Source organism: Artemia sp. Qi Xiang Cuo, chromosome 11, assembly GCF_049724085.1.
Source record: "Artemia sp. Qi Xiang Cuo chromosome 11, ASM4972408v1, whole genome shotgun sequence".
Classification (NCBI taxonomy): Eukaryota; Metazoa; Arthropoda; class Branchiopoda; order Anostraca; family Artemiidae; genus Artemia; species Artemia sp. Qi Xiang Cuo.
Genome location: NC_142804.1, coordinates 23,679,934 through 23,705,725, shown reverse-complemented (window position 1 = coordinate 23,705,725; position 25,792 = coordinate 23,679,934). Strand labels below are relative to the sequence as shown.

Here is a 25,792-nt window from a genome sequence, read left to right as displayed (position 1 = left end):
AGTAATTAATCCGCTCTAACGCCCATCATTTCCCCAAAAACATTCAATCAAAGTTTAGAGATAGCCATTTTGTTCAAGGTAGTTGAAAGTTCTGGGAATTATATATTTAAGGAAGACAAACCCCCCCGAGCCCTAAGGGCAAAGGTTGTAAGTTCTGCCCTGTGGGCATATAAGGTTTTTATCGATAGAGTTGTCGTAAAACTTCAAAAGGGATTCATTCAATTCGAAATTGAAAGTGTTAGTGCCTTTTTTAATGGTCGAAAGTAATTGAGTGGTGACTAACGCCCCACTCACGTCAACCATTTCCAAAAACACATGCCATCAATAGGTGTATATATTTCTTTTTTTCAACGTCGTTGGACATTCTGGGAGTTATGTCTTTTAGTAGAACAACCCCCCTCAGAATCCTCATTGCAAGGGTTTTAATTTATGCCCTGGGGGCATATAAGGTATATATAAAGAATTGCTATAGAGATTTCAAAAAGGGCTCATTTGATTGGAAATTCAAATTGCCCTTTTTAATAGTCGAGTGAATGAAGAGTAAATAACCCCCTCTCACGCCCACCATTTCCCCAAAAACATTCAATCAAAGTTTAGAGAAAGCCATTTTGTTCAACGTACTCGAAAGTTCTGGAAATTATGTATTTAAGGAAGACAAACCCCCAGAGCCCCTAGGGCAAAGGTTGTAAGTTATGCCCTGGGGGCATATAAGGTTTTTATCGATAAAATTGTCGTAAAACTTCAAAAGGGGTTCATTCAATTCGAAATTGAGAGGGCTAGTGCCCTTTGTAAAAGGGATTCATTCAATTCGAAATTGAGAGGGCTAGTGCCTTTTTTAATAGTTGAAAGTGATTGAAGAGCGACTAACGCCCCTCTCACGCCCACCATTTTCCAAAACACATCCAATCAAAATTTTTAGATATCTATTTTTTTCAACATAGTTGAAAGTTCTTGAAATTCGGTCTTTTAGGATGATAACCCCCTCAGAGCCCTCAGTGCAAGGGTTGTAAGCTATGCCCTTGGGACATACAAAGTTTATGTAGAGAGTTGCTATAGAAATTTCAAAAACGACTCATTTGATTGTAAATTGAAATTACCCTATTTAATTGTCGAATGTGAATGGAGAGTAATTAACCCCCTCTTACGCCCACCATTTCCCCAAAAACATTCAATCAAAGTTTAGAGATAGACATTTTGTTCAAGGTAGTTGAAAGTTCGGGAAATTATGCATTTAAGGATGACAAACCCCCCAGAGCCCCCAGGGCAAAGGTTGTAAGTTCTGCCCTGGGGGCATATAAGGTTTTTATCGATAGAATTGTCGTAAAACTTCAAAAGGGGTTCATTCAATTCGAAATTGAGAGGGCTAGTGCCCTTTGTAAAAGTCGAAAGTGATGGGAGGGTAACTAACCCCCCTTTCACGCCCACCATTCCTCCAAACACATCCAATCAAAATTTTCAGATAGCCATTTTGTTCAAAGTAGTAGAAAGTTCTGGATATTTGGTCTTTGAGAATGACCCCCCCCCCCGAGCACTCAGGGCAAGGGTTGTAAGTTATGCCCTGCGGGCATATAATATTTTTATTGAAAGTTTTGTTGTAGAAACTTCAAAAGGCCTCATTTTATTGGAAATTGAAAGGGCCATTTTTAATAGTTGAAAGTGATTGGAGAGCGACTACCGGCCCTCTCACGCCCACCATTTCCCCAAGCACATCCAATCAAAATTTTAAATAGCCATTTTGTTTAACTTAGTTGAAAGTTCTGGAAATTCGGTCTTAGAGGATGACAATCACCCTAACAGACCTTAGGGTAAGGGTTGTAATTTATGCCTTGGGGGAACAAAAGGTGCTTATAGAAAGCGTTGTCGTTTCCAAAAGAGCTCATTCGATTGGAAATCGAAAGGCCTAGTGCCCTTTTTAATAGTCGAAAGTGATCGGAATGCTTGACACTTTTATAGTAAAGATCGATGTTGGTATAATGTATTATTTTTTGTTGTTATTGTTGTTTAGAACAAGGCACTTCGTATCGAAGGAGCTGTCGTGGGAACTTCGAAAAGGGCTCAATCAATTGAAAACAGAAAGGGCTGATGCCGTTTTTTATAGTCGAAAGTGATAGGAGGGCAACTAATCCCCCTTCCACTCCCACCCTCCCACGGCCACCTTCCCACGCGCACCCTCCTATTTGCCCATTATATTTAAAAACTAAATGTTGCCTTAAGATTGAATCAAAATGCACTGTGATAACGCTAATTCCCAATAAGGTATCTCAGAAGTATCCCAAGAATGATTGAGGGTATTATATTCAAACTTTTGGAGCTATTTCGGCTCTTAAAATTTAACCAAATCAAAATAGTTTAAGTGTATCAAAGCTATTAAAGAAAGTAAACAGATTTTTTTTTGCGAATGGTATCAAGTTTTCCATTTTAGGTCAACTAGAGGAGGTATGAAACTAAACTAAACAGTATTATTTGTGTCCAGATTTTTAAAAGGGTGTATGTTGTTAAAAATTGCTGAAAATTTTTTTCCAGCATACAAATAGCAGGCCAAACTATAAAGTCTTAAAAAAATGAAAAGATTTAAAGTATTAATTTCTTTTTCCGTGAAAAGACTATGTCAATATAAAACGTACAGAAATTAATTAAAAAACTTTTTCCACAAAATATGTTTTTCAAAGAAAAGTAAAGAACTCCATTAAACAAAAAATTAGCAAAAATAAAATCAAATAATCTACCAAGCGTGAAACTACCACAAATCAGCATCTATAAATAAATGAAACCCAAAACGAACAGATATTACAATAAATAACCAATTCAAACTCAAAACGAGCAGAAATGAACATAAGTTGGGTGCAAAGGCCCTATGCCCTCCCAAGGCCAGAACAAAATTTGCACTTTACAGAAAAAATACAAACGAATGTGGATTGTCAGTTTAATATACATATACTGATATTTAGTAACCAAAATGTTAATATTATTTGATTTATTAAAGTTATAAAAGTAAAAAACATTTATATTTTTTCAGTAAAGTGCAAACTTTGTTCTGGGCTTGGGAAGGCATGGGGTTCTTGCGCCCAACTTATGTTAATATCTGCTCGTTTTGAGTTTGACTCGGTTATTTATTGTAATTTCTGTTCGTTTTGGGTTTCATTTATTTATCGATGCTGATTTGTGGTAGTTTCACGCTCGGTAGATTATTTGATTGTATTTTCGCTCATTTTTTATTTAATATAGTTTTTTTATTCTTCCTTGAAAAACTTATTTTGTGGAAAAAGTTTTTTTAACTAATTTGTGAAAAGAGCAATCCATATATAGAAGCCTGCCGCGTGCCGAGTGCTCGCATATATCAAATATCTTTGAATAGACGTCAGTATGAAAAGAAATTTAATTGCGTAAAGAGCAAAAAAATGGTGATTGCAAAAATACTTGTATATATTTTAACAAGGTATTTACAACAATTCAAAATCCCTAAACGAGAAAACCAAAAGATTGAAGCTTAGTAGACATCGTTATTAGAAATCGGACTTTCTGTAATAGTCAAATATCTTTGAATAGACTTCAGTATGAAAAACATTTAATTGCGTAAAGAGCTAAAAAACTAGTAATTGCAAAAATATTTGTGTATATTTTAACAAGGGATTACAACAATTCATAAACCTTGAAAAATAAAGCCAAATGTTTCAACTTAGAAACTGTTGTTAGAAATTGGACTTGCTTTAATAATCAAATATCTTTGAAAAGACACAGTATTGAAAGACATTAAATTGCGTAAAGAGCAAAAAACTGGTAATTGCAAAAGTATTTGTTTAAGTTTTGACAAGATATTATAACAATTCAAAAACCTGAACTTAAAAAAGAAAACCTTAAGCTCGAAATTTACTAGGCCAGCAATAGTCGTTAGATAATGGACATACTGCAATATTTAAATATTTTTGAATATACTTCAGTATTAAAAGGCAGCAGATTGTCTGCGATTAGAAGACAAGCGACACGAGTTCTTGTCCTTTTTTTGTGTGTGTATCTCGTTTGCTTGGAATTATTTCTTCTTTTTATTTAAAAGAAGCTCTAGCGTGCATTTTTGTATACAGAGGGTACAAATAAATTATTATTACATGTGTAATATATCTAGTATGGTTGCTGAGGGGACAAAAACTTCCTTCTTATTGTAGTAATGACAGTTTATTTAGGAAAATCCTAAAAGACGAGGTCGATCAAAATGGGATAAAACTCGTTTTTTACAATCCATCAAGAATGGAAGAGCTTATTGACTCGAATTTACTGCCAAAGTTTGTCATTAATGTTTGTGAAATTTTAATCCCTGGAAAAAATAAAAAGAAGAAACACAGCAATTATAGGCCCACTAATGATAAAATGCCACTTTCCTCCATCTTCAAGATCGTAAGCTTTCAATTAAATTTCAACGAAGAATCTCTGACCATGAAAAAATTACTGGTCATCTTAAGATTTTACATTTTCCAGCATTTTGGCCCATTTTTGGCCAAAATTAAGGTTTTCATGACACAAAATGACACTTTACTGTAGTTCGATTTTTTCCTTACTTGAAAAAAAGTAATAAATATTTTTTTTCGTTCGAAATGAGTGCTATTCCAGTATTCTAATATCACGGGTAATTGCAAAAAGAATGGGCTTCGCTGGGGAAAATGAAAACATAGGATACACACCAGTGTAACCCATGCAGAAATCTGACTTTCCTTGTTTTCCGAGGTGAGGGAGTGTAAACCTTTAATTAAGGGTCTAGTTGCAGGTTATGTTTCAGGGGTTTCAAGCTCTTTTTGGAGATTCTCGTAAATTTCTTCTCGTAATTAAAAACTATTTTCTAAATAGTATTACATGGGAATGTTTATTTCTAGGCAGTTTCTTTACAAACTTTTTTTCTGTACGTTAGCAACAACGGGCTGATGGTTCACTCCTTACAAGGCTGCAGCTACTGCTAACATGAAAGCTCCTTTCCCATCTGTCCCCGTGAGTATATACCAGCTATGCTCAAAATAGCTTTTATCGATATGCGTGTTTTTCTTGCGTACTTTTGCAATTTGCTGCATGTGAGATAACAGAGCCATTGGTGAAAGAAATTAAAGACAATTTTGCTAGAAGTATTTACGAGGGCTAAAAGTACTTCCTGGGAAAACGACGGTTGACACATTAGAATTTTTATTTGTTCTTTGTTTTTGTTCATTTCTGAAAATTATAATTCATTCCTGCTGATTAATTTCAACAGGAAAGTTGTGACGAGGTCCTCCTCCTGATTTGAATATCAGAAATTAATATCTTATTCCAACCCTTCAACTTGGAAATTTTTGTTACCAGGATAAGTGACAACTTGTCGTTTACTGTCACTGGTTACCATTACTTTCGTTGCTCAGAAAGTACGGTAAGTAGGTCGAAATAAAAATGGAGAAGAAGACTATGCCGAATATTAGGAAATTTCAAGGTTGTACCAATTAAATTTTGGTAGCTTACGCTAGGAATGGTTGAAGGATTGGACAGTCTAAAAATCACTTATCAACACTAATGCTAGCTTAATCTAAACTGGAATATGGTGCCTAATGATGACTTTTTACCAGCAATCCTAATTTGGCCTTCTTTTTTTAATCCTTTTTCATTGAATATCTAAGTGATAGAATCTTACTCTACAGGTAATTTTCGACAAAACACTCGTTTGCGCGCCAGTTCGTATCCAGCGTAGGGGGTTTGAACCCCCTCCCCCTCGAAATGTATGTTCAACTCATAAAAACGTAACAAAAATGAATATAAACAAATTTTTGATTTGTTTTTGAAGTATTTTTAATCTCCCCCAGAAGATGAAAAACCATTTTTAAACCCTCCCCTCCCCCTAAAAAATCCTGGATACGGCTCTGTTCGTGCGTTATTCAGGGAAATTTCTTCGTGCAGTCACACATTTCCCTGCGTAATTAAAACTTGTGGCATCAATATTGTCTGGTGGCTAACTGGTCTGCTAGAAACGAATTAATGTGGCATTAATCAAGAAACTAGTCCCAGCTATTTCTCTTTGTTTCGTGTTGCAATTTCTATCATCATCATTTGAAAGGGCAGTTGTTTTACTTGCTGAAAGACAAAATAGATGAAGTTGCAAAAACAGTGTTTTTTTTTAATATGACACCTTTCTGGGGAAAATGACTTGCCTTTACCCCCCCCCCTCCCAAAACAAAGGATCCGTGCCTCCTTGGTTATGGGACGTGGATTCTTAAGTATATAATTTACATAAATTTTGCCTCAGTGTATATTGTATTAGCTTATAAAACTTATAAAAAGGAGTTAGATAGTTTTACCACCCCCCTCCCCCGCTACCTACCCCTACTCCAGAGTTAGTTTCACCACTCCTCTCGAAACATACCCCACCTAGAGTCAACTACCCCCAGACTCTACCTTGCCACCCCTAGCTGAAATTTACCGTATTTAAAATCTTGTCGAAACTAAGACAGGCCTATACAATCTCAGTTTTATTTAGTATGCCTTTGCCTTTATGGTACCATATGGTCCATTTTCCAGTTTTCACTTTTATTTTTAATTGACTTGAGAATATTGGCTCTAACTTTGCCCCCCCCCCCGCATGATTTGAAGAAATTCCGCCAATGATGTGTACCAGCCAATGACGTGGATTAGGGGGTTTGAATCCCACCTCCCCCGAAATGTTTGTTCGACTCATAAAAACGTAACAATAATGAATATAAACAAATTTTTGATGTGTTTATGAAGTCTTTTTAATCTCCACCACCTGATGAAAAATCATCTTTAAACCCTCCCCCTCCCCCCTAAAAAATCCTGGATACGGCTCTGTTTGTGCGTTATTCAGGGAAATTTCTTCGTGCAGTCACACATTTCCCTGCGTAATTAAAGTTTGTGGCATCAATATTGTCTGGTGGCTAACTGGTCTGCTAGAAACGAATTAATGTGGCATTAATCAAAAAACTAGTTCCAGCTATTTCTCTTTGTTTCATGTTGCAATTTCTATCATCATCATTTGAAAGGGCAGTTGTTTTTACTTGCTGAAAGACAAAATAGATAAAGTTGCAAAAATAGTGCTTTTTTTAATATGACACCTTTCTTGGGAAAATGACTTGCCTTAACCCCCCCCCCCTCCAGAACAAAGGATCCGTGCCTCCTTGGTTATGGGACGTGGATTCTTAAGTATATAATTTACATAAATTTTGTCTCAGTGTATATTGTATTAGCTTATAAAACTTAAAAAAAGGAGTTAGATAGTTTTACCATCACCACCCCCCCGCTACCTACCCCTACTCCAGAGTTAACTACCCCCAGATTTTACCTTTCCCCCCCCCCCAGCTGAAATTTAGCGTATTTAAAATCGTGTCAAAGCTAAGACAGGCCTACACAATTCAAGCATCCACAGAAATATCTTAGTTTTACTTAGTATGCCCTTGCCTTTATGGTACCATGCGGTCCATTTTCCAATTTTCAATTTTATTTTCACTTGACTTGAGAATATTGCCTCTAACTTTGCCCAACCCCAACCCCCCCCCCCCCATGATTTGAAGAAATTCCGCCAATGACGTGTACCCTCGCATAAATGTGCAGTTTTAAAAGGAAGCAGCATAAAACAAACATAATAATCTAGAGAATGACAGAGGGCAGGCCACGTTATACCTATCGCAGCAAATTTCAAAACAAAGTTAAATCAGCTGTTCCGAGAGATGCTGCTACCTTTTTTGTGTTTTGGTAATCTGATTCTCTTACTTCTTATTTTAGCCTAAATAAAAACTCGGGCAACGATGAAATAGCACAAAACAATAGTGAAGCAATTCTAGTGCTAGAAAACTTGCAATTCAATAAGTTTAGAATGAATGACAAGTTTGCTGGGTGTAACTTGGCCCATGTTCGTGTGGCCTTAAAGGCCCTGGCACATTATCATGCGTCGACGTCTGCACTTATGAGAGAATCAACTACTCCCCCCAAAAATTTATCTTGGTTGACTATGGAAGGAATAGACATGAAGATGGACATGGGAGAAGTTCTGAAGAAGGTACAGGCTATATATTTTGAAAACCGAACGAATGTGCTATCCCCTCCCCCTTTCTCTCATATTGGTATAAGGACACAAACTTTCTCTTTTATATTATTAAGGAAAAAAATATTAAACTAATTATATTTGTTTAATCATTCAGGCCAAAAAAATAAAAGAAGTACTGACTGTTCCCGTGGCAATTTTATTTTTTTATGGTCAGAAACATGTTATTATTGCAAAATATTCTATATGTTCAAAAACTCAACGCTCATATTAATAAAGATAAGAGAAAATTAGTTCAGAAAAGACAATGCAAAATTTCTTGGTAAAGGGAGAGGGAATATCAATTTGATAAGAATTACAATTGCTATTTACACTAATAATAACAGTTTGTGATACTAAAGCCGCGCAAATGTGCAAACTCCTCCTCCAGCGACCCTCTTCCAATCGTCAGTCCTCGCTCCTTTCCATGAAGTTCCCACGTCTTTGAAATCTTTTTGTATGACTTACTTTTACACCCCATTCCGTCACCTACTCTTTTCTTTTCTTTTTTTGTTTAACCCCATCTGGATCGATTTAAAGCTATTATTAGCCTCTTATTTTTTATTTTTATTAGCCTCTTGTTTTCATATTTATCTTTTATTCTCTTTCATCCTTAAAGTGAAGAAAACATATATTTTCTCGTATATACAAAGTATATATAGTATCAAATAACGAGTCTGTACTCTTTGTGGGCATCGGTTGTAGTTGCGAATAGCCATTAAAATGTATTTAATTTAAATCACTTTGAGAGAAAGGCATTATTATTATTAGCCAATTATTAGCATTATTATTAGCCTATCATCCTTCGTCCGTAAAGCTTGACATAACCATCTTAACCTTTCCTTGATTAAAGACCTAGACAGTGGGTTCGATTCAAATTTTCATGAAGCATATTGTTTTATATATAGTGGGTGAAACGGATACTCAAAACTATCCATAACAAATTTCTCTTGACAACATCCAGCGTAATTATCGTCTTAAACTTTGCAAGTGCCCAATTTTCAAAACAGTACTTGACAACTATCACTAATGGGACTTCTAATATCCTGATCTTTGTTTTATAACTTTACTTTCAATTCTTTCAAACTTTTTCAACTGAGCCCCGGTAAACCATGATCATTTCGCTTTTTAGCTTTCATTGCACCATCCTTCCTTACAAACAATGCTACATAAGAAAGTGAAGCTATATCGCACAATTTGTCCGCCCTTGCAACACCTCACCAGCCTTACTAATTCTTAATTTAAGCAGTTTAGTCTTCTGAATATAAACTTTTGAATCTATTCTCATAGCCCAGACCCAAAATTTTGGAATTGATTCATTTCGACTAGACACTTTATAGACACTTTAATCATTTGCATAAACTGAACATTGAAGAGTTTTCCACTTCCATTCGGTAGTTTGCCTTTCCATCCATTTCAGTACTCCTTGGACAAAATCCATCAAAATTATGTATGTAAAATTGGACACTAACAGCCCTGTATAACTCGTGATTCCATACCCAGTCTGCTACTAACCTTCCTTTCTACCTTAATTTCAGCAATATTGCTTCCACATATTTCACAAAACATAGAATTTATTGCTAATAAGCCAGTAAAGCCGTATACGTGCCATATTGATTACGTGATTCTCAGTCATTGTATTTTCAGTTAAGTGGGATTCTTTAGATTAAAAAAAGTACCCTATCTATATTTAAAAGCGTCTTGCAGAGTGACCTGCTTCTAGATATAATTTCCAGAACTTTCAACTACGTTAAACAAAATGGATATCTCATAATTTGGATTGGATGTGTTTTGGAAAATGGTGGGCATGGAAGGGGTGTTGGTTGCCTTCTAATCTCTTTCGACTTTTAAAAAGGGCACTAGCCATTTAAATTACCAATCGAATGAGCCCTTTTTGAAGTTTCTACAACAACACTTTCTATAAAAACCTTATATGCCCCCAGGGCATAATTTACAACCCTGCCCTGAGGGCTGTGAGAGCTGTGTTTGTCATCCTCAAAGACCTAATTTCAAGAATTTTCAACTACGCTGAACAAAATGGCTATCTCAAAATTTTTATTGGATGTGTTTGGGTAAAAAGGTGGGCGTCAGAGGAGCGTTAGTTGTCCTCCAATCACTTTCGACTATTAAAAAGAGCACTAGCCCTTTTAATTTCCAATCGAATGAGACATTTTTGAAGTTTCTACGACAAAGCTTTCTATAAAAAACCTTATATGCCCCCAGGGCATATCTTACAACCCTTGCCCTGAGGACTCTGAGGGGATTGTCTTACTCAAAAACATAATTTCTATATGGAAATCAACTACGTAGGACAAAAGGGCTAATTTTGATTGGATGTGTTTGGGGAAATGGTGGGCGTGGAAGAGGTGTTAGTTGCCTTCCAATCACTTTTGACCCTTAAAAAGGGCACTAGAACTCTCCATTTTCAATAAAATGAGCCCCCTTTGAAGTTTATACGACAACCCCTTCCATATGAAGTGCCTCTGGGAAACAAAAAATAATAAAGCTTTGGAGACGTATGCCTTTACTATAGGCAACGCTATAGTGTTGCCTCTGATTTATGATTTATTTTTATTTTTCCCAGAGGCAGTTCATATGGAAGGGGCCATCGTATAAACTTCAAAGGGGGGCTCATTCAATTAAGAATCGAGAGTTCTAGTGCCATTTTTAAGAGTCAGAAGTGATCGGAGAACATCTAGCCCCCCCGCCCTTTTTTCCCAAATACTTCTGATAAAAATTTTAAGGTAGCTGTTTTGTTAAAAATAGTTGAAAGATCATATAACAAAAACTCTGGGGTCGACACAAGCCCCCAGGGCCCAGGGGCAGGCGTTGTAAGTTATACCCTAGGGGAAAATATGGCTCTTATCGAAAGGATGCTCGAAAAACTTCAAAGAGGGCTCATTTGATCGGAAATTAAAAGTTCTAGTTCAGTTTTTTAAAGTCAAAAGAGATCGGCGGGCAATTAGCCCCCCCCCCCCCCTAACGCTGTTTTTGTCAATTGTATCAGATAAAAATTTTGAGATATCTATTTTGTTAAAAATAGTTCAATGGTCAGATAACAAAATTTCCTGTGTCGACACAACCCCCCCCCCTAGCCCCCTCCCTCTACTCCCTTTTTTCTCCAAATACATCAAATAAAAATGTTGAGATAGTCATTTTGTTAAAAATAGTTAAAAGGTTAGATAACAAAAGTCTGGTGTCTACAAAACCCCCCAGGGCCTGGGGGCAGGCGTCCTGAATTATGCCATGGGGGCGTATATGGTTCTTATGGAAGGGATGCTCGTATATACTTCAAAGAAGGCTAGTTTGTTTGGAAAGTGATAGTTCTTGCTCACTTCTTCAGAGTCAAAAGAGATCAGATGGCAACTAGCCCCCCCCCCCCCCCAAGTCCTTTTTTCCCAAATGCATCAGGTAAAAATTTTGAGATGGCTATTTTAGTAAAAATATTTAAAAATTCAGATAAAAAAACTCTGGTGTCGACACAACCCCCCAGGGCCTGGGGGAAGTCTTTGTAAGTTGTGGCCTGGGGTATATATGGCTCTTACGGAAGGGATGCTCCTATAAACTTCAGAGAGGGCTCATTTGAATTGAAATTGAAAGTTCTAGTTCACTTTTCAAGAATTAAAGAGATCCAAAGGCAACTAGCCCGCCCCCACGCCCTTTTTCCCCAAACCCATCCGCTAAGAATTTTGAGATAACCATTTTTTTACTAGTTCAAATATCAGATAACAGAAACTCCGGTGTCAACACAAACCCCCAGGGCCGGGGGGCAGGCGTTGTAAGCTATGCCTTGGGAGCATATATGGTTTTTGTGGAAGGGATGCTCGTATAAACTTCAGAGAGGGTTCATTTGAAAGAAAATTGAAAGTTGTGGTTCATTTTTAAGAGTCAAAAATGATCGGAGGGCAGCTAGCCTCCCCCCACGCCTTTTCCCCCTAAATGTAGCAGATAAAAATTTTGAGATAACCAGTTTGTTAAAAATAGTTCAGGGTCAGAGGGTCAAGAGGTTCAGATAACAAAATTTCTTGTGTCGACACAACCCCCCAGGGATTAGGGGCAGGCGTTGTAAGTTATTCCCTGGGATTTATATGGTTCTTATGGAAGAGATGCTCGTATAAACCTCAGATCAGTTGATTGGAATGTGAAAGTTCTAATTCACTTTTTAAGAGTCAAAATAGATCAGACGGCAACTAGCCCTCCCCCTCCTCGCCCTTTTTTCCCCAAATGCATCAAATAAAAATTTTTAGATAGCCATTTTGTTAAAAATAATCAAAAAGCTAGATAACAAAAACTCTGGTGTCGACACAACCCCCAGTGCCTGGGGAAGGCGTTGTAAGTTATCCACTAGGGGCATATAATTTTCTTATGGAAGGGATGCTCGTATATACTTCAGAGAGGGCTAATTTGTGTGAAAGTTCTTGTTTACTTTTTAAGAGTCGAAAGAGATTGGAGGGCAACTAACATCCCCCTCCACACCGTTTTGCCCAAATGTATCAGGTAAAAATTTTGAGATAGCTATTTTGTTAAAAATAGTTAAAAGGTGAGATAACAAATGTCTGGTGTCTACACAACCCCCTCAGGGCCCGAGTGAAGCCGTTGTAAGTTATGTCCTGGGGTTATATATGTCTCTTATGGATGGGTGCTCGTATGAACTTCAGAGAGGGCTCATTTGATTGGAAATTCAAAGTTCTAGTTCAGTTTTTAAGAATCAAAAGAGATCCGAGGGCAGCTGCCCCTCTCCGCCCCCCACGCCCTTTTCCCCCAAATCCCATCCGAAAAAATTTTTGAGATAATTAGGTTTTTTTTAATAGTTCAAACATATTATAACAAAAACTCCGTTGTCGATACAAACCCCCCGGGCCCTGGGGTAGGCTTTTTGAATTATGCCCTGGAGGCTTTTATGGTTCTTATGGAAGGGATACTCATATAAAATTCAGAGAGTGCTTATCTGATTTTAAATTGAAAGCTCTAATTCACTTTTTAAGAGTCGAAAGGGATCGGAGAGAAGTTAACCTTGTTCCCCCACGCCCTTTTTTTCCTAAAATGCATTAGATCAAAATTTTTATATAGCCATTTTGTCAAAAATTATTCAAATTTCAGATAACGAAAAATCCGGTGTCGACACAACCCTCAGGGCCCGGGGGCAGGTGTTGTAAGTTTTGTCCTGGAGGCAAATATGGTTCTTATAGAAGGGATGCGTGCATAAACTTCAGAGAGGGGCGCATTTGATTGGAAATTAAAAGTTCTAGTTCACTTTTTCAGAGTCAAAAGAGATTGGAGTGCAACTAGCCCCTTTCCCTCCATGCCTTTTCCCCCAGAACCCGTCCGATAAAAATTTGAGATGGTCATTTTGTTAAAAGTAGTTGACATATCAGACATTAAAACTCCTGGGTCGACACAACTCCCCAGGACCCAGGGACAAACGTTGCAAATTATGCCCTTGGGGCATGTATGTTTCTTATAGAATGGATGCTCGTAAAAACTTCAGAGGGCTCATTTGATTTAAAATTGAATGTTCTAGTTTACTTTTATAGAGTCAAAAGAGATCGAAGGGCAATTAGCCCTCCCCCAAGCCCTATTTTCCCAAAACCCAGCTGATAAACATTTTGAGATAGCCATTTTGTTAAAAATAGTTCAAACATCAGATAATAAGAGCTTTGAGGTTGACACAAACCCCCAGAGCCCAGGGGCAAGTGTTTTAAGTCATGCCCCGGGGTATATAAGGTTTTTATGTAAGGAGAGGTCGTATAAACTTCAGAAGTGGCTCATTTGATTGAAAATTGAATGTTTGAGTTTTCTTTTATGAGTCAAAAGGGATCGGAGGGCTTCTACCCCCCCCCCCCCCACACACACACACACATACAAACACACCCACTCTGTTTTTTTTTTCAAATGCATCCGATCAAAATGTTAGATTGCCAGTTTCTTTGAAGTAGTCTAACGATCAGATAGCATAAACATCGGGGTCAACATACCCCCCCCTCTCCAGAGCCCCGGATTTCCTCACATTTGCAGTGCCATGTGACAAAACCTCCCACTGTCTCTAGGGCAAGGGCTGTAAGTTTGTGCAAGCTGTCTATTGTTCATAAATAAGGTTTTTATCAAAGGGGTAATCGTATAAACTTTGGAAAATGGTCATTCGATTTAAATCGAAAGTTCTAGCTCCGTTTCTTATAGTCAAGAATAATCTTACAGTAAGCAGACCCCGCCCCACGCCATTTTGTTTCTAAATACTTCCGATCAAAATTTGGAGTTAGCCATTTTGTTCAAAATCATCCCAATGTCAAACAGCTACGGTTCCGGGTTTTAATTCCCCCAGCCCTGAGGGAAAGGGTTTTAGATTGTATTAGTAGCCCATCGTTAACATATAAATCTTCTATGGAAAGCGTGGTCGTATAAACTTTAGAGGAAGTTCATTCAACCGGAAATCGAAATTTATTATGCCCCTTTTCAGAATCGAAAGTGATCAAAAAGTAACAAACCCCCCCCCTCCTCCTTGTGCATTTTTACCCAAATGCATCTTGTCAAATTTTGAAACAGCCCTTTTGTTCAAAATAGTCCAAAATTCAAACAACTTAGGGGTTGATAAATCCTTTATAGCCCCCGGGGCAAGGATTGTAACTTATGTAAGTTGACTATTATTAGAATAAAGGTTTTTGTGGAAGGGGTGGTCCTATTAACTTTGGAGGGGGGCTCATTTGATCTGAAATTGAAACTTCTATGTCTTTTTTAAGAGTCAAAACTGATAAATAGGCAAACAGCCCAGAATCCACTTTCCCACAGAGTATTCACTCAAAATTTTGAGGTTATCAATGTCTTCAAAAAAGTTCTATGGTCGAACCCCAATACTTCCGGATTTGAACTCCCTGCCCCCAACCCCAGGGAAATTGCTCTGAGTTATGGAACTTGCTTATTGTTACTTTGACGCTTCGTTTACTTCATTACTCGGATTTAGTGATTTACATGGCAACTTCGATTTACAGTGCAAGGGCTGTAAGTTATACAAGTTGTTTATTGTTACTTTGATACCTTATTTACTTTGATGCTTTCTTTAGTTTGGTATTCTTATTTTGTTACTAGTGTTGATACTTTGATGAACATTTGATGTTGTAAAAAAAGTTTGATTTTGAAATAAGGATTTTTTTTTAAACTTGAAACCTTTTGTAATCAAAACGAACAAAAATTAATTAAAAAATTTTCCTTAAAAGAATTTTTTCAAAGAGAAGTAAAAGCCATTTGAAACTTAAGTTGAGCAGATACAAATACCTGTTAAAATTCAAACCCAAAACGACCAGAAATTACTATTAAAGAACAAATGAAACCCAAAACTAACAGAAATTAAATAAAGCATCATAGCAAAAAAAAACATACAACAATTAATAACATAAGTGAATAAACAAATCTTAAAGCGAGTAATGCTTAGATTGAATATTGAAATCAAGCTTTAAACGAAAAAAAATATTTTGCTATTGAAGTATAAATGAAACCCAAAACGAATAGAAATTAAATAAACAATCAATGCAAAGTAACATACAATAGATACTAATATAAATGAATCAATAAATCTTAAACGAGTAAAACTTAAATTGAATATGCAAATCAAGCTTGAAACGAACAAAGATAACTACAAACAAGAGTCTGGGTATCGCCTCCTTCTCTCGGTGTAAAAGTCTAAAACCTATTGCGTCATCGGCGCTTTAATGAAAACGAATTATATTACAAATATTTTCTTTTGTACTTAATATTGAAAATAAATATTAAAATTGAAGTAAAATTTGGAATTAATGAGCTTTCAGCCATTAATATCATTATACATCAAATATCCAGTTTAATTTATTAGTTCTTTCTAAGATTGTTCAAGAAAAATACACTTTCACTACAAACAAGAGTTTGGATACTACCCCCTTCCTTAACTGTAAAAACCTAAAGCCTACTGCATCAATGGCGCTTCACGGAAAATAAATTATATTACAAATATTTTCTTTTCCAGTTCTTACAGTATTGAAAATGATAATGAAAATTAAAGTAAAAAAAATCTTGAACTCATGGATCTTTCAACAATTAATATTATTATGTGTCAAATGTTCAATTCGATTTTGTTTATACTTCCCAAGACTGTTAAAGACACTTATAGTTTTCAGTAAAGCGCCAATGACACAGTAGGTTTTAGACTTTCACAGTGAGACAAGGACGCGATGCCCAAACTCTTGTTTATAGTTATTTTTGTTCGTTTCAAGCTTGATTTGCATATTCAATTTAAGTTTGACTCGTTTAAGATTTATTTGATCATTTATATTAGTACCTATATGTTTGCATTGCATTGTTTATTTAATTTCTGTTTGTTTTGGGGTTTATTTATACTTCAATAGCAAATGTTTTTTATTTTAAGCTTGATTTACATATTCAATTTATGCATTACTCGCTTTAAGATTTATTTGTTTATTTGTATTATTACTTGTTGTAGGTTTTTTTGCTATGATTGTTTATTTAATTTCTGTTCGTTTTGCTTTTCATTTATTCTTTAATAGTAATTTCTGGTCGTTTTGGGTTTGAATTTTAACAGGTATTTGTATCTGCTCAACTTAAGTTTAAAATTACCTTTACTTTTCTTTAAAAAACTTCTTTTACGGAAAGTTTCTTTAATTAATCTTAATTAAATTTCCAAAATACTACAAAACTGTAATACAGAAACAACACCGAAAATGTCTAGTAGAGCATATATTACTCCTCTATAGATTCAGATTGGCAAATGGGATATCTTAATAAACTTCCAAAATACTGCAACACTGTAACACAGAATCGACACCGAAAATGTCGAGTAGAGCAGATATTACTCCTCGATAGATTCAGATTGGCAAATGGGATAAATATTTATAATATAAATGTATGTTTAAATTCATTTAAATATAAATGTTTTTACTTTTATAACTTTGATAAATCAAATAATTTTAACATTTTGATTACTAAATATCAGTATATGTATATTAAACTGACAATCCACATTCATTTGTATTTTTTCAGTAAAGTGCAAATTTTGTTCTGGCCTTGGGAAGGCATAGGGTTTTTGCGCCCAACTTATGTTAATTTCTGCTCGTTTTGAGTTTGACTCGGTTATTTATTGTAATTTCCGTTCGTTTTGGGTTTCATTTATTTATCGATGCTCGTTTGTGGTAGTTTCACGCTTGGTAGATTGTTTGATTTTATTTCTGCAAATTTTTTGTTTAATGGAGTTCTTTAATTTTCTTTGAAAAACTTAATTTGTGGAAAAAGCTTTTTTTAATTAATTATCAGAAAACTCGATACATGTCTATTGGTTTTGGGCATGGACATATTTCACTAATCTAACATAAAAATGGAAAGGAATTTTTCAGCAATTTTCTGGAAATTTTGTGGTTCATATTTGTGCAAACAGACATCTTGCCATCAGGAATGATAATTTTCAAGGGGAAGAAAAAAGACTATATCGTAGAAATATTTTTAGCTAAACTATTTAAATTAGTAAAAATCTGTGAATACTAGTTTTTTTCTAGTTTATTTCTGAACACCTGGGACCAGTTGATAAAAAAATTAGATGCATACCCTTTCGTTTGGGGCACAGTGATATTTTTCGATTTCTTTTCGATTTTGCATTTTAATTCTGTTTATTTTCTATTATATTTTATTTGTTTGTTTATATTATGTTATATTGCATAATATAATATATTACATATCATCTTTATATTATGTTATATTACTTATATTATATCTATTTATAGTATCTATATTTAATTTGTTTATTTTTATTCTTTTTAGATGCTGCCAACCAGGATTGAACTACTGAAGACTTTAGGTGAAGGGGAATTCGCTTGTAAGCTTGAAAAGTGTTTGCCGGTCATAGTTGAGTCTTTCAATCCCCTTAACGCTGGGATACATGGACCAATGGAAGTTATTTTGCATGGAGACTTCTGGAATAACAATATGCTGTTTAAATACTCAAAAGATAACGAGGTAAAATATTTTGTGTGTTCAAAAGCCAAAAAAAAGTCTTAAGGAAAATTGCCAAATATATTAAGAGATATTAGGAGGTAAAACTAAAATTTAGTTAGGCTAATTTTACAAGTACGTTTATCATTCACACGTGTAACGGAACGTCCTTTGCCTCTTTATTTTATTAATTAACCACGCAGAAGTGCAAATAATTAACTTATTACATTGTTTTTGTGTAAGAAGACTAAATAGCAGGGTTTGTCTTTGTAGTAAAACTCCACATTAATTGTTAGCTAGATTTCCTCACGTAGGCACGATCTAGGCTAGACGTCGACATTTTGATAGCTTTCTTTCAAAACGTATTATTTGGTTTCTAATGAGAATGATCGACAGCCAAACGTCTGGTAAATTCTGTCTTCGGGATTCTGAATTTTAACCAATCGGGAAATTTTTATGGTCACCACCTTCTTTCTCAGTGGTTGCATTTCTAGCTAGAAAAGAGCACTTTCTATAACGTCTTATTTTAGCTGGAAAAGTGTTATTATTGAAAGGTAATGAATAAAGTCTTATTATAAGAGTCATATTAAAAGAGAGTCAATTACTAAAAATAAGTCTTATTATAAGAGAGCCAATGACTATATAAAGTAATTCATTGTCACTAGTCTTGGAAGATACTAGATATTCTCTTCTAGAATTTCATGTGAAAGGCACTCAAATATGTGTTACAAGGCTGTGCACATGGAAAACAGAGATGTTTTTTTACTACCTGAAACCTTTTTTGGCACTCTAAGTGGTCCTAAGGCGATTTTTTTTTCTCTCTCTCTTTCTTTGTTTTACAGTTTTCTTTTGCGAATATTTCTTGCAATGCAAAAGGATCCGTATTTCCTCTTTGCCGTCTAAAATACGCTCTGTACCGAAGATAGATGTAAAATGCTATAAAAGTACGTATAACCTAATGTTGGATTTAGTTTCCTATCGTTTTTTATTTTTCGTCCTTTTCTTCGTCTTTTTACTTTTTAGTGACAGGGGACCAAGCTTCTGGGTGAAAAGAAAGATAGCTTTTAATTTGCTTCGCAAATAGGTATAATTTCACCTTTTTTTTCTTCGTCAAACCATTTTACATTTTATACTGACAAATTATTATGTATTATTCTGACAAACATATTATTAAATAGTTATTACTCCGTTCCCCGAAAGGTAGAAGAAACCATTCAAACAGGCGGAGCCTCTTCTAAGTATCTGTGACGTCATTCATATAAAAATTATTGTTTTTTTCCCAAGATTAAGTCCCTGAACGAATTTTCTTAAAACCGTAACCTAGATTGATCGTTTTTTCTCATCCGAAAATGTTAGTATGCCAAATTTCAGAAAAAATTATAGCGCTGTTTTCGAGAAAAAATTACACATATAATATTATTGCTCATTTAATGAGATAGATATTTAATAGTCTCTACAATTTTATTATTTTTTCTTCCTCTCTTTTTGATATTTTTATATTTCTTATTTCCAGAATTTTTGTTTTTGAACTGTGATCAGTGGCTGAAAATTTTTGTAGTCTTTGATCTTTTTTTCTCACTCTTAGCTATATGTCATACTAACACCTGATGCATATTTAACGTATAATTAGCTATCATCAAAACAGCAGTAAAGTTCCTTCATTTTTAAAATGCCAATGAAAGTTGCCACAGGAATTCGTGTTTTACTTTAAATGTAATTTTAATTTAAGTTGATTGTTCTTAGAGTAGATAAATCCCCTCTTGCGGGACAGTTGGAAAATTTCAGATGAGGACTCTATACAATTTCATTTGCTGCAGCTTTTCAAGGGCAGTGAACAAACAATGTGCCAAAAACAAATTTGGGAAATATCCTTAATAAAGGTTATTAGCACCCAAACCTTGCAGTGAGTTATCATAGAAATTTTAATAAAGCATGTTATCAATGCAGAAACTTGAATAAATGCTACACAATGAGGGAGCACTGGTGGCAATTTCAAATAATACCTCGTGTAAAAATGTTACTTTTTTAAATCTACATGGAAAAAAAGTATATTCATTCCAAAACTCTTTCGTTTTGTAAAAATAGATGAGTATGTTTTGATTAGTGAAAACTATTTTATTCAATAAATACATGATCATTTTTACGGCTTGCTCAATCATTATTTTCTACGAGCTCTGCGTAGAATCTGTCACCAGATATAGCACCCTGTTTTGTACTGGGTCTCCCTAGTATAAAACAGGGTAAAGCATACCGTATATTAAATAAGTAACCTAATCTAATCTAGGTACCTTCCCCCCCCCCCTAAAGCCCAAAAAACAACAGTTTAAATATTGTGAACGCAATAAGAAATCACGGTTTGCGATCCATTTATCTAGCAAATACCCGTTTGTCTGGTTTCCTTGTACAGTCTATAGCGGTGGGTTATTTATAATGCATAAGTACCGGCTTTCCTTGCTATCTGTGCACAGGCTGAAGTGATTTCTTTTTTCGTATTTTGTTTTTTTCTTTCATTCGTCAACCTATTAATTGAGAACCTCTGATTATTTTTTTCTTTTTTTAGCCTGAAGATATAAGAATTGTAGACTGGCAGATGCCTCGACTAGGACATCCAACTGCTGATATTGCGTACTATCTTTTTGCCAACACCACTTCAGACTTCAGAAAGGAACATCAAGCTGCAGTTTTAAAGGAATATTTTGATGAATACGTCTCGAGCCTATCTTTGCTAGGTCACACCCTTGGGGGTTATCACTTTGATTTATTTATGAAAGACTGGAGAGAAAACTTGATATTTGGAACAGTGTTAGCACTTATTGCACTGCCTTTCATTCTGATGAAAAAAGATGACGCTTCAGAATTTCAAGAAAAAATGGAGAGCATTGAGATGAATGCTGAGGATTGTAAGTTCTTCTAGCACTCATTTTTCTATTTTTCTTTCTTTCTCTTTTTTTTTTTTTTTTTTTTATTTTTTCAAGCAAAAGTGAAAAGTAACTGTGAAAGAAATAGACATGGAACTATAATAGTTCTTTCGAACTCAATTAATATGGAATATTATTTAGTTCGATATAATGTATTGATTAATTCCGCTGCATAGCCAAAACATATAGGTAAAACATTTGGTCGTCACTAGTGGCGTGTGGTGGCTTTCAGGAATTTTTCAACCGATGAAGCAGAATAACTTCACAAGAAAGTTTACAACGAAAATAAAAGCTAATCATTTAAGAATATCATTTACACTTTCACAGTTAAGGCTTATGCTCTCCAGGGAAATTTCGCTATGCAACATTTCTGTCCTTCTTAGGTCTAAGCCTGTCAACGAAAAAGGAAAACTTTGCTATTTTTTCATAGCTGAGATTTAGTTCTCACCATCTATTGAATTAAACTTTTGAAATTTGGTGTGTATTAATTTTGAAATTATAAATACGATGCAAATTAGTTGAAAATAGTCGAAAAACGAGCAATTTTCTAATCTTTTAAGCAAGTTTAGAAACTTCTCAAGAAAAGTGTCAGAAATATCATAATCCTGGCTCCGTGAATGGATGAATCAGAGGTCAAGAAATCCAATAGTATGAATATCTTGTCCTTTTTGTGCAAATTTAAACTACAAACTTGTCGACAAATTACTTGCATCAGAGGTAATATATTTCTTGATATCCCAAAAAGCTTGAATCATGTAGAGAAGAGATGGCATGTCAACTGCATTCAAATCATAGAATCCAATTGAGTTACAAAAACAGGTCCATGTAAGATATTTATTGCCTGTTTTTTGGTATACATCGGGTTCAACAGAAATAATGGGATTTGGCTGTATTTGATTTACCTGGCTTTAATTTTAGGGTGGAATGTATTTCAATGCTTTAAAAACTCGGAAGGTTGTTCCATTTTTTTTTTTTTCTAAATGGAGTGTTTGAGCGTGAAGTCCTTGGAAATATGTTCATAATTATGGTTAAACTTGAAAATTCATGGATCTGTTGAGAAGAAGTGGTTTCGAGTGCCTTGGCCTTGATGTACCGATATAAATACATTCTTAGACCACACTGGCTATACATGACAAACGAAATTCAGATAAGAGAGAAAGTAACAAAATGAAAAATAAATCAAAAAGGGTGAAAAAACGAGTATTTTGTCAGCAAGCTACCAACTAAGAATAAAGAATATAAGCAAATAATTCGAAACGGACCACCGCAAAGTCGTCCTATTTGAAGAAAAAAAAAAAAAAAGAGAAGAAAAAAAAAAAACGAGAATATAACCATTATAATTTTAAATTAAAAATACCGACTATACACTTCTTAACACTTCTTAAGTGTCAGAATAGACACTTAACGTTTTTGTTTAGCACTGAGGACGACTTGGCGGAGGTCCTTGTCGAAATATTTGCTTATATTTTTTCTTCTTCATGGTTCGCTGGCTGAAAAAATCCTCGTTTTTTCACCCTTTTTTATTTTATTTTTAATTTTGTTACTTTCTCTCTTCTCTGAGTTTCGTTTTGCATGTATAGCCAGTGTGGTCTAAGAATGAATTTGCGTCAAGCTCACGGGGAGCACTGGACCAATATTGTTTTAGATTTTTTAAATTGTGTTAAGAAACATCCAAATAATATTTGTCAGTTTAATTTCTTAGAAACTTGTAAAAGACATCGAATTCTTCCACCTTCTTTACGTTTCAACCTAAATTTAGGCACACTTTCTAAAGGCCCATTTATTCAGAAAATGGGTTTCAAAACTATAAATCATATTTTAAACTACCTGAGGTACATAATATTAGTTTTTCTTAATAAAATAATGGATTTAAAATAATTGATATATCATATTCTGTACCATAAAGATGCTAACAAGATTTTTACGAGTAATAAGTATTTCTATCAAACACATTTTCAATTTAGAAAAAACTCGTTTATCGGAAAAATTCTCAAAACTGGAATTTAAACAGTTTCAACAAACACGGATTTTCCGTCCTAGAATTTGTCCTGGTCCTACCTTTGAAAATTTATCCTCTAAGGTTTTTACATCCAAGGAACTAAGTATTCTTTCAAAAGGACCAAAATTTACATTGGCTCAAACACACGTAAATACAGCAGAAATTATTAAGGGCGTGGAGTCTGCTATTTTGACCTCTCATGGTGAAGTCGAAAATCCAGACCTACTCAGAGGTGAAATTGTAAAGATTATTCTTGATTATAGGCCATCTTTGTCAATTTCAACTCAATCAAAGGAAGAAATTAAAATCCTCCGAAATTTAAAAAAAGACAAAGACACAGTAATTACGAAAGCGGACAAGGGAAACACAGTTGTAATTATGAATTCTGCAGAGTATGAATTAAAAGTTAATAAAATTTTAATGGATAAAAATGTTTACAAAGAAATAAATTTTGATCCCACGGAAAAATAAACACAGAAGTTGAGAAATAAACTAGGAATTTTAAAAGATACTACACTAATTACCCCTCAAATGTACAGAAAATGTTATCACAAAGGCTGTTCAGCCCCACAATTTTATAGTCTGCCTAAAATCCATAAGAAAGATATTCCATTACGTCCTATTGTAGCTTGTTATAGTTCTCCAGATACGGGTTTAGGAAGTTTTTTGGCCACCATTTTTAAGCCTCTTTTAAGCACAAAGAAATCCTGTATAAGAAATTCCATAGATCTTGTTAAGAAGTTAAAAAATCAAAGTACAACAGCAAATACAGTTTTATCTAGTTTTGATTCAGTTTCTATGTACACTTCATGCGATGTTCATAAATGTGAGCAGGCCTTAAAAATAAAATTGGAGGAAAATTCAGCTTGGTCGGATTACAAAACTTTGGAAATTGATACAATAATGACCCTTGTCCGTCTTTGCAACAAGTATTCTTCGTATTTTAAATTCCTAAACAAATTTTATCTTCAAATAATGGGCTTATCCATGGGCACTGTCTTGTCTCCTTATTTGGCAAATTTTTACATGGATTTCATAGAACAGTCTGCTTTGAATAGTTTCCACTTAAAACACTCTATCTGGTTTTGTTTTGTTGATGATATCGTTTCTGTTTGGGAACATGGACAAGACTCTCTAAGAGATTTTTTGGCACATTTGAACTCTTATGATTCGAATCTCCAGTTCACAATGGAACTCGAAGATTCAGGTAAGCTGCCTTTCTTGGATGTTCTGATTATAAAAACTAATCCTGGTCTTGAATTTTCTATATATAGAAAGTCGACTCATAATGATTGATATCTACATTTCTCTTCACATCACCCTCCTTCTGTAAAAAGAGTGGTAATAATCTCTTTAGTCGACAGATTTTTAAAAATTTGTTCCCGTAATCATATAAATTCTGAACTAAATTATGTCAAGGATATTCTTTTTTGCAATGGTTACCCAATCAAACTCATTGAAAATATAATAGATAGACGATTAAAAAAGATAAAAGAACAAAATAGGAAGCTTGTCCCCCTTGATTCAGTTACACCGGCAATTGAGAAAAAAACTTTCATCGTTTTACCATACATCCCGAAACTTGGCGATAAACTTAGAAAAATTTTAAATAAACATAATCTCTCTGTTTCTTTCAGAACCGAACAAAAGGTTGAACATTTTTTTAACTCAGGAAAGGTTACATTGGTAGAACCCATCAACAACTAGGTGAACGTTTGCATGAGCACAAAATTTCAATAGACAAGTCCCTGAGATTAAAAAATAACAATGACAACTTTGATTCGGCATTGGCTTCGCATATTTTCGTAAACCCGACCCATCTAGTTCTGTTTGACGAGGCAACTTTAATATCAACTGTTAATGGCGTACCACAAACTTTTAAGGAGATAATTGAGATAAAAAAATATATGAACCAAAATTTAGCAATAAATAGAGATACTGGAGATATTTCATTAAGCCCAATTTACGACAGTTTAATCTTGAAGGACTCAATCAATATTTTAACCCGAAAAAACTTAAAAGAAACTATTTGCATATTTAATGAAAACCGAAATTGTAGACCAGCCAAAATTAATGCAAGACGAAAGATCCTTACACAATCATCTTGGTAAATTTCATTTTCATTGATTCCTGCCTGGTTTTTTATTCAGTGTTTATTCTGTCTTTGTACATGAAACTTCTAAAGGTTTTTTTCTCGTTTTTTTTTTTTTTTTCTTCTCTTTTTTGTTTTTGTTTAGCAATTAGGAAGACATTGCGGGGGTCCGTTTCGTAAAATTTTCGTAAATTTTTTCTTCTTCATGGTTAGCTGGGTGACAAAATCCTCGTTTTTTCACCCTTTTTGATTTTATTTTTCATTTTGTTACTTTCTCTCTTCTCTGAGTTTCGTTTGTACCGATATAAGATTATATCAGCTTCAAATGATGGGTTCGGCCAGTAACTAATGATCCAATTACGTGAAAGAACTGAGTGAAATATGATTTCAGATAAATGATTGTATATCTTCAATTTTGTTTCCATTGTTTTTAATTGCTTATACATTTTCAGCTGCAGAAGATCAATTTGCAGAAGCAGCATCACAAATGATGGACAGTTCACTCTCTTCAAGCACGTCCCAAAACCCTGCCATAAAAGACAGGGTGCTTGGTTTAGTCCGTGATGTACAAGCAACGGGAATTCTGGATGAAACAATTTCTCGCTTATCGGAGTCAAAGGAATTTCCACTCACCGAAGAATTTTGGGAAACTGTTTTTAAGACTGATTCAGACAAAACCATATCGGACAGACTACAGCGGATCGTAAACGGTGATTTGAAAACTGATGGCAAAGAATATTATTTGGTGAAGCTCGAAAATGGCAATGAATATGAGGTAAATC

At 34.7% G+C, this 25,792-nt stretch overlaps 1 protein-coding gene across 2 annotated transcripts in view; it reads left to right on the top strand.

Annotated features, from left to right (window-relative positions):
- Positions 1-25,792, top strand: part of LOC148946780 (uncharacterized) — a 308,282-nt gene that overhangs the window by 187,707 nt on the left and 94,783 nt on the right. For both annotated transcript variants that reach the window (XM_089096599.1, XM_089096600.1), the window contains exons 14-17: positions 7,741-8,014; positions 17,831-18,025; positions 20,562-20,901; positions 25,463-25,785. In XM_089096599.1, coding sequence (XP_088952725.1) covers positions 7,741-8,014; positions 17,831-18,025; positions 20,562-20,901; positions 25,463-25,785 — 1,132 coding nt within the window. The remainder of the gene's footprint in view (positions 1-7,740; positions 8,015-17,830; positions 18,026-20,561; positions 20,902-25,462; positions 25,786-25,792) is intronic.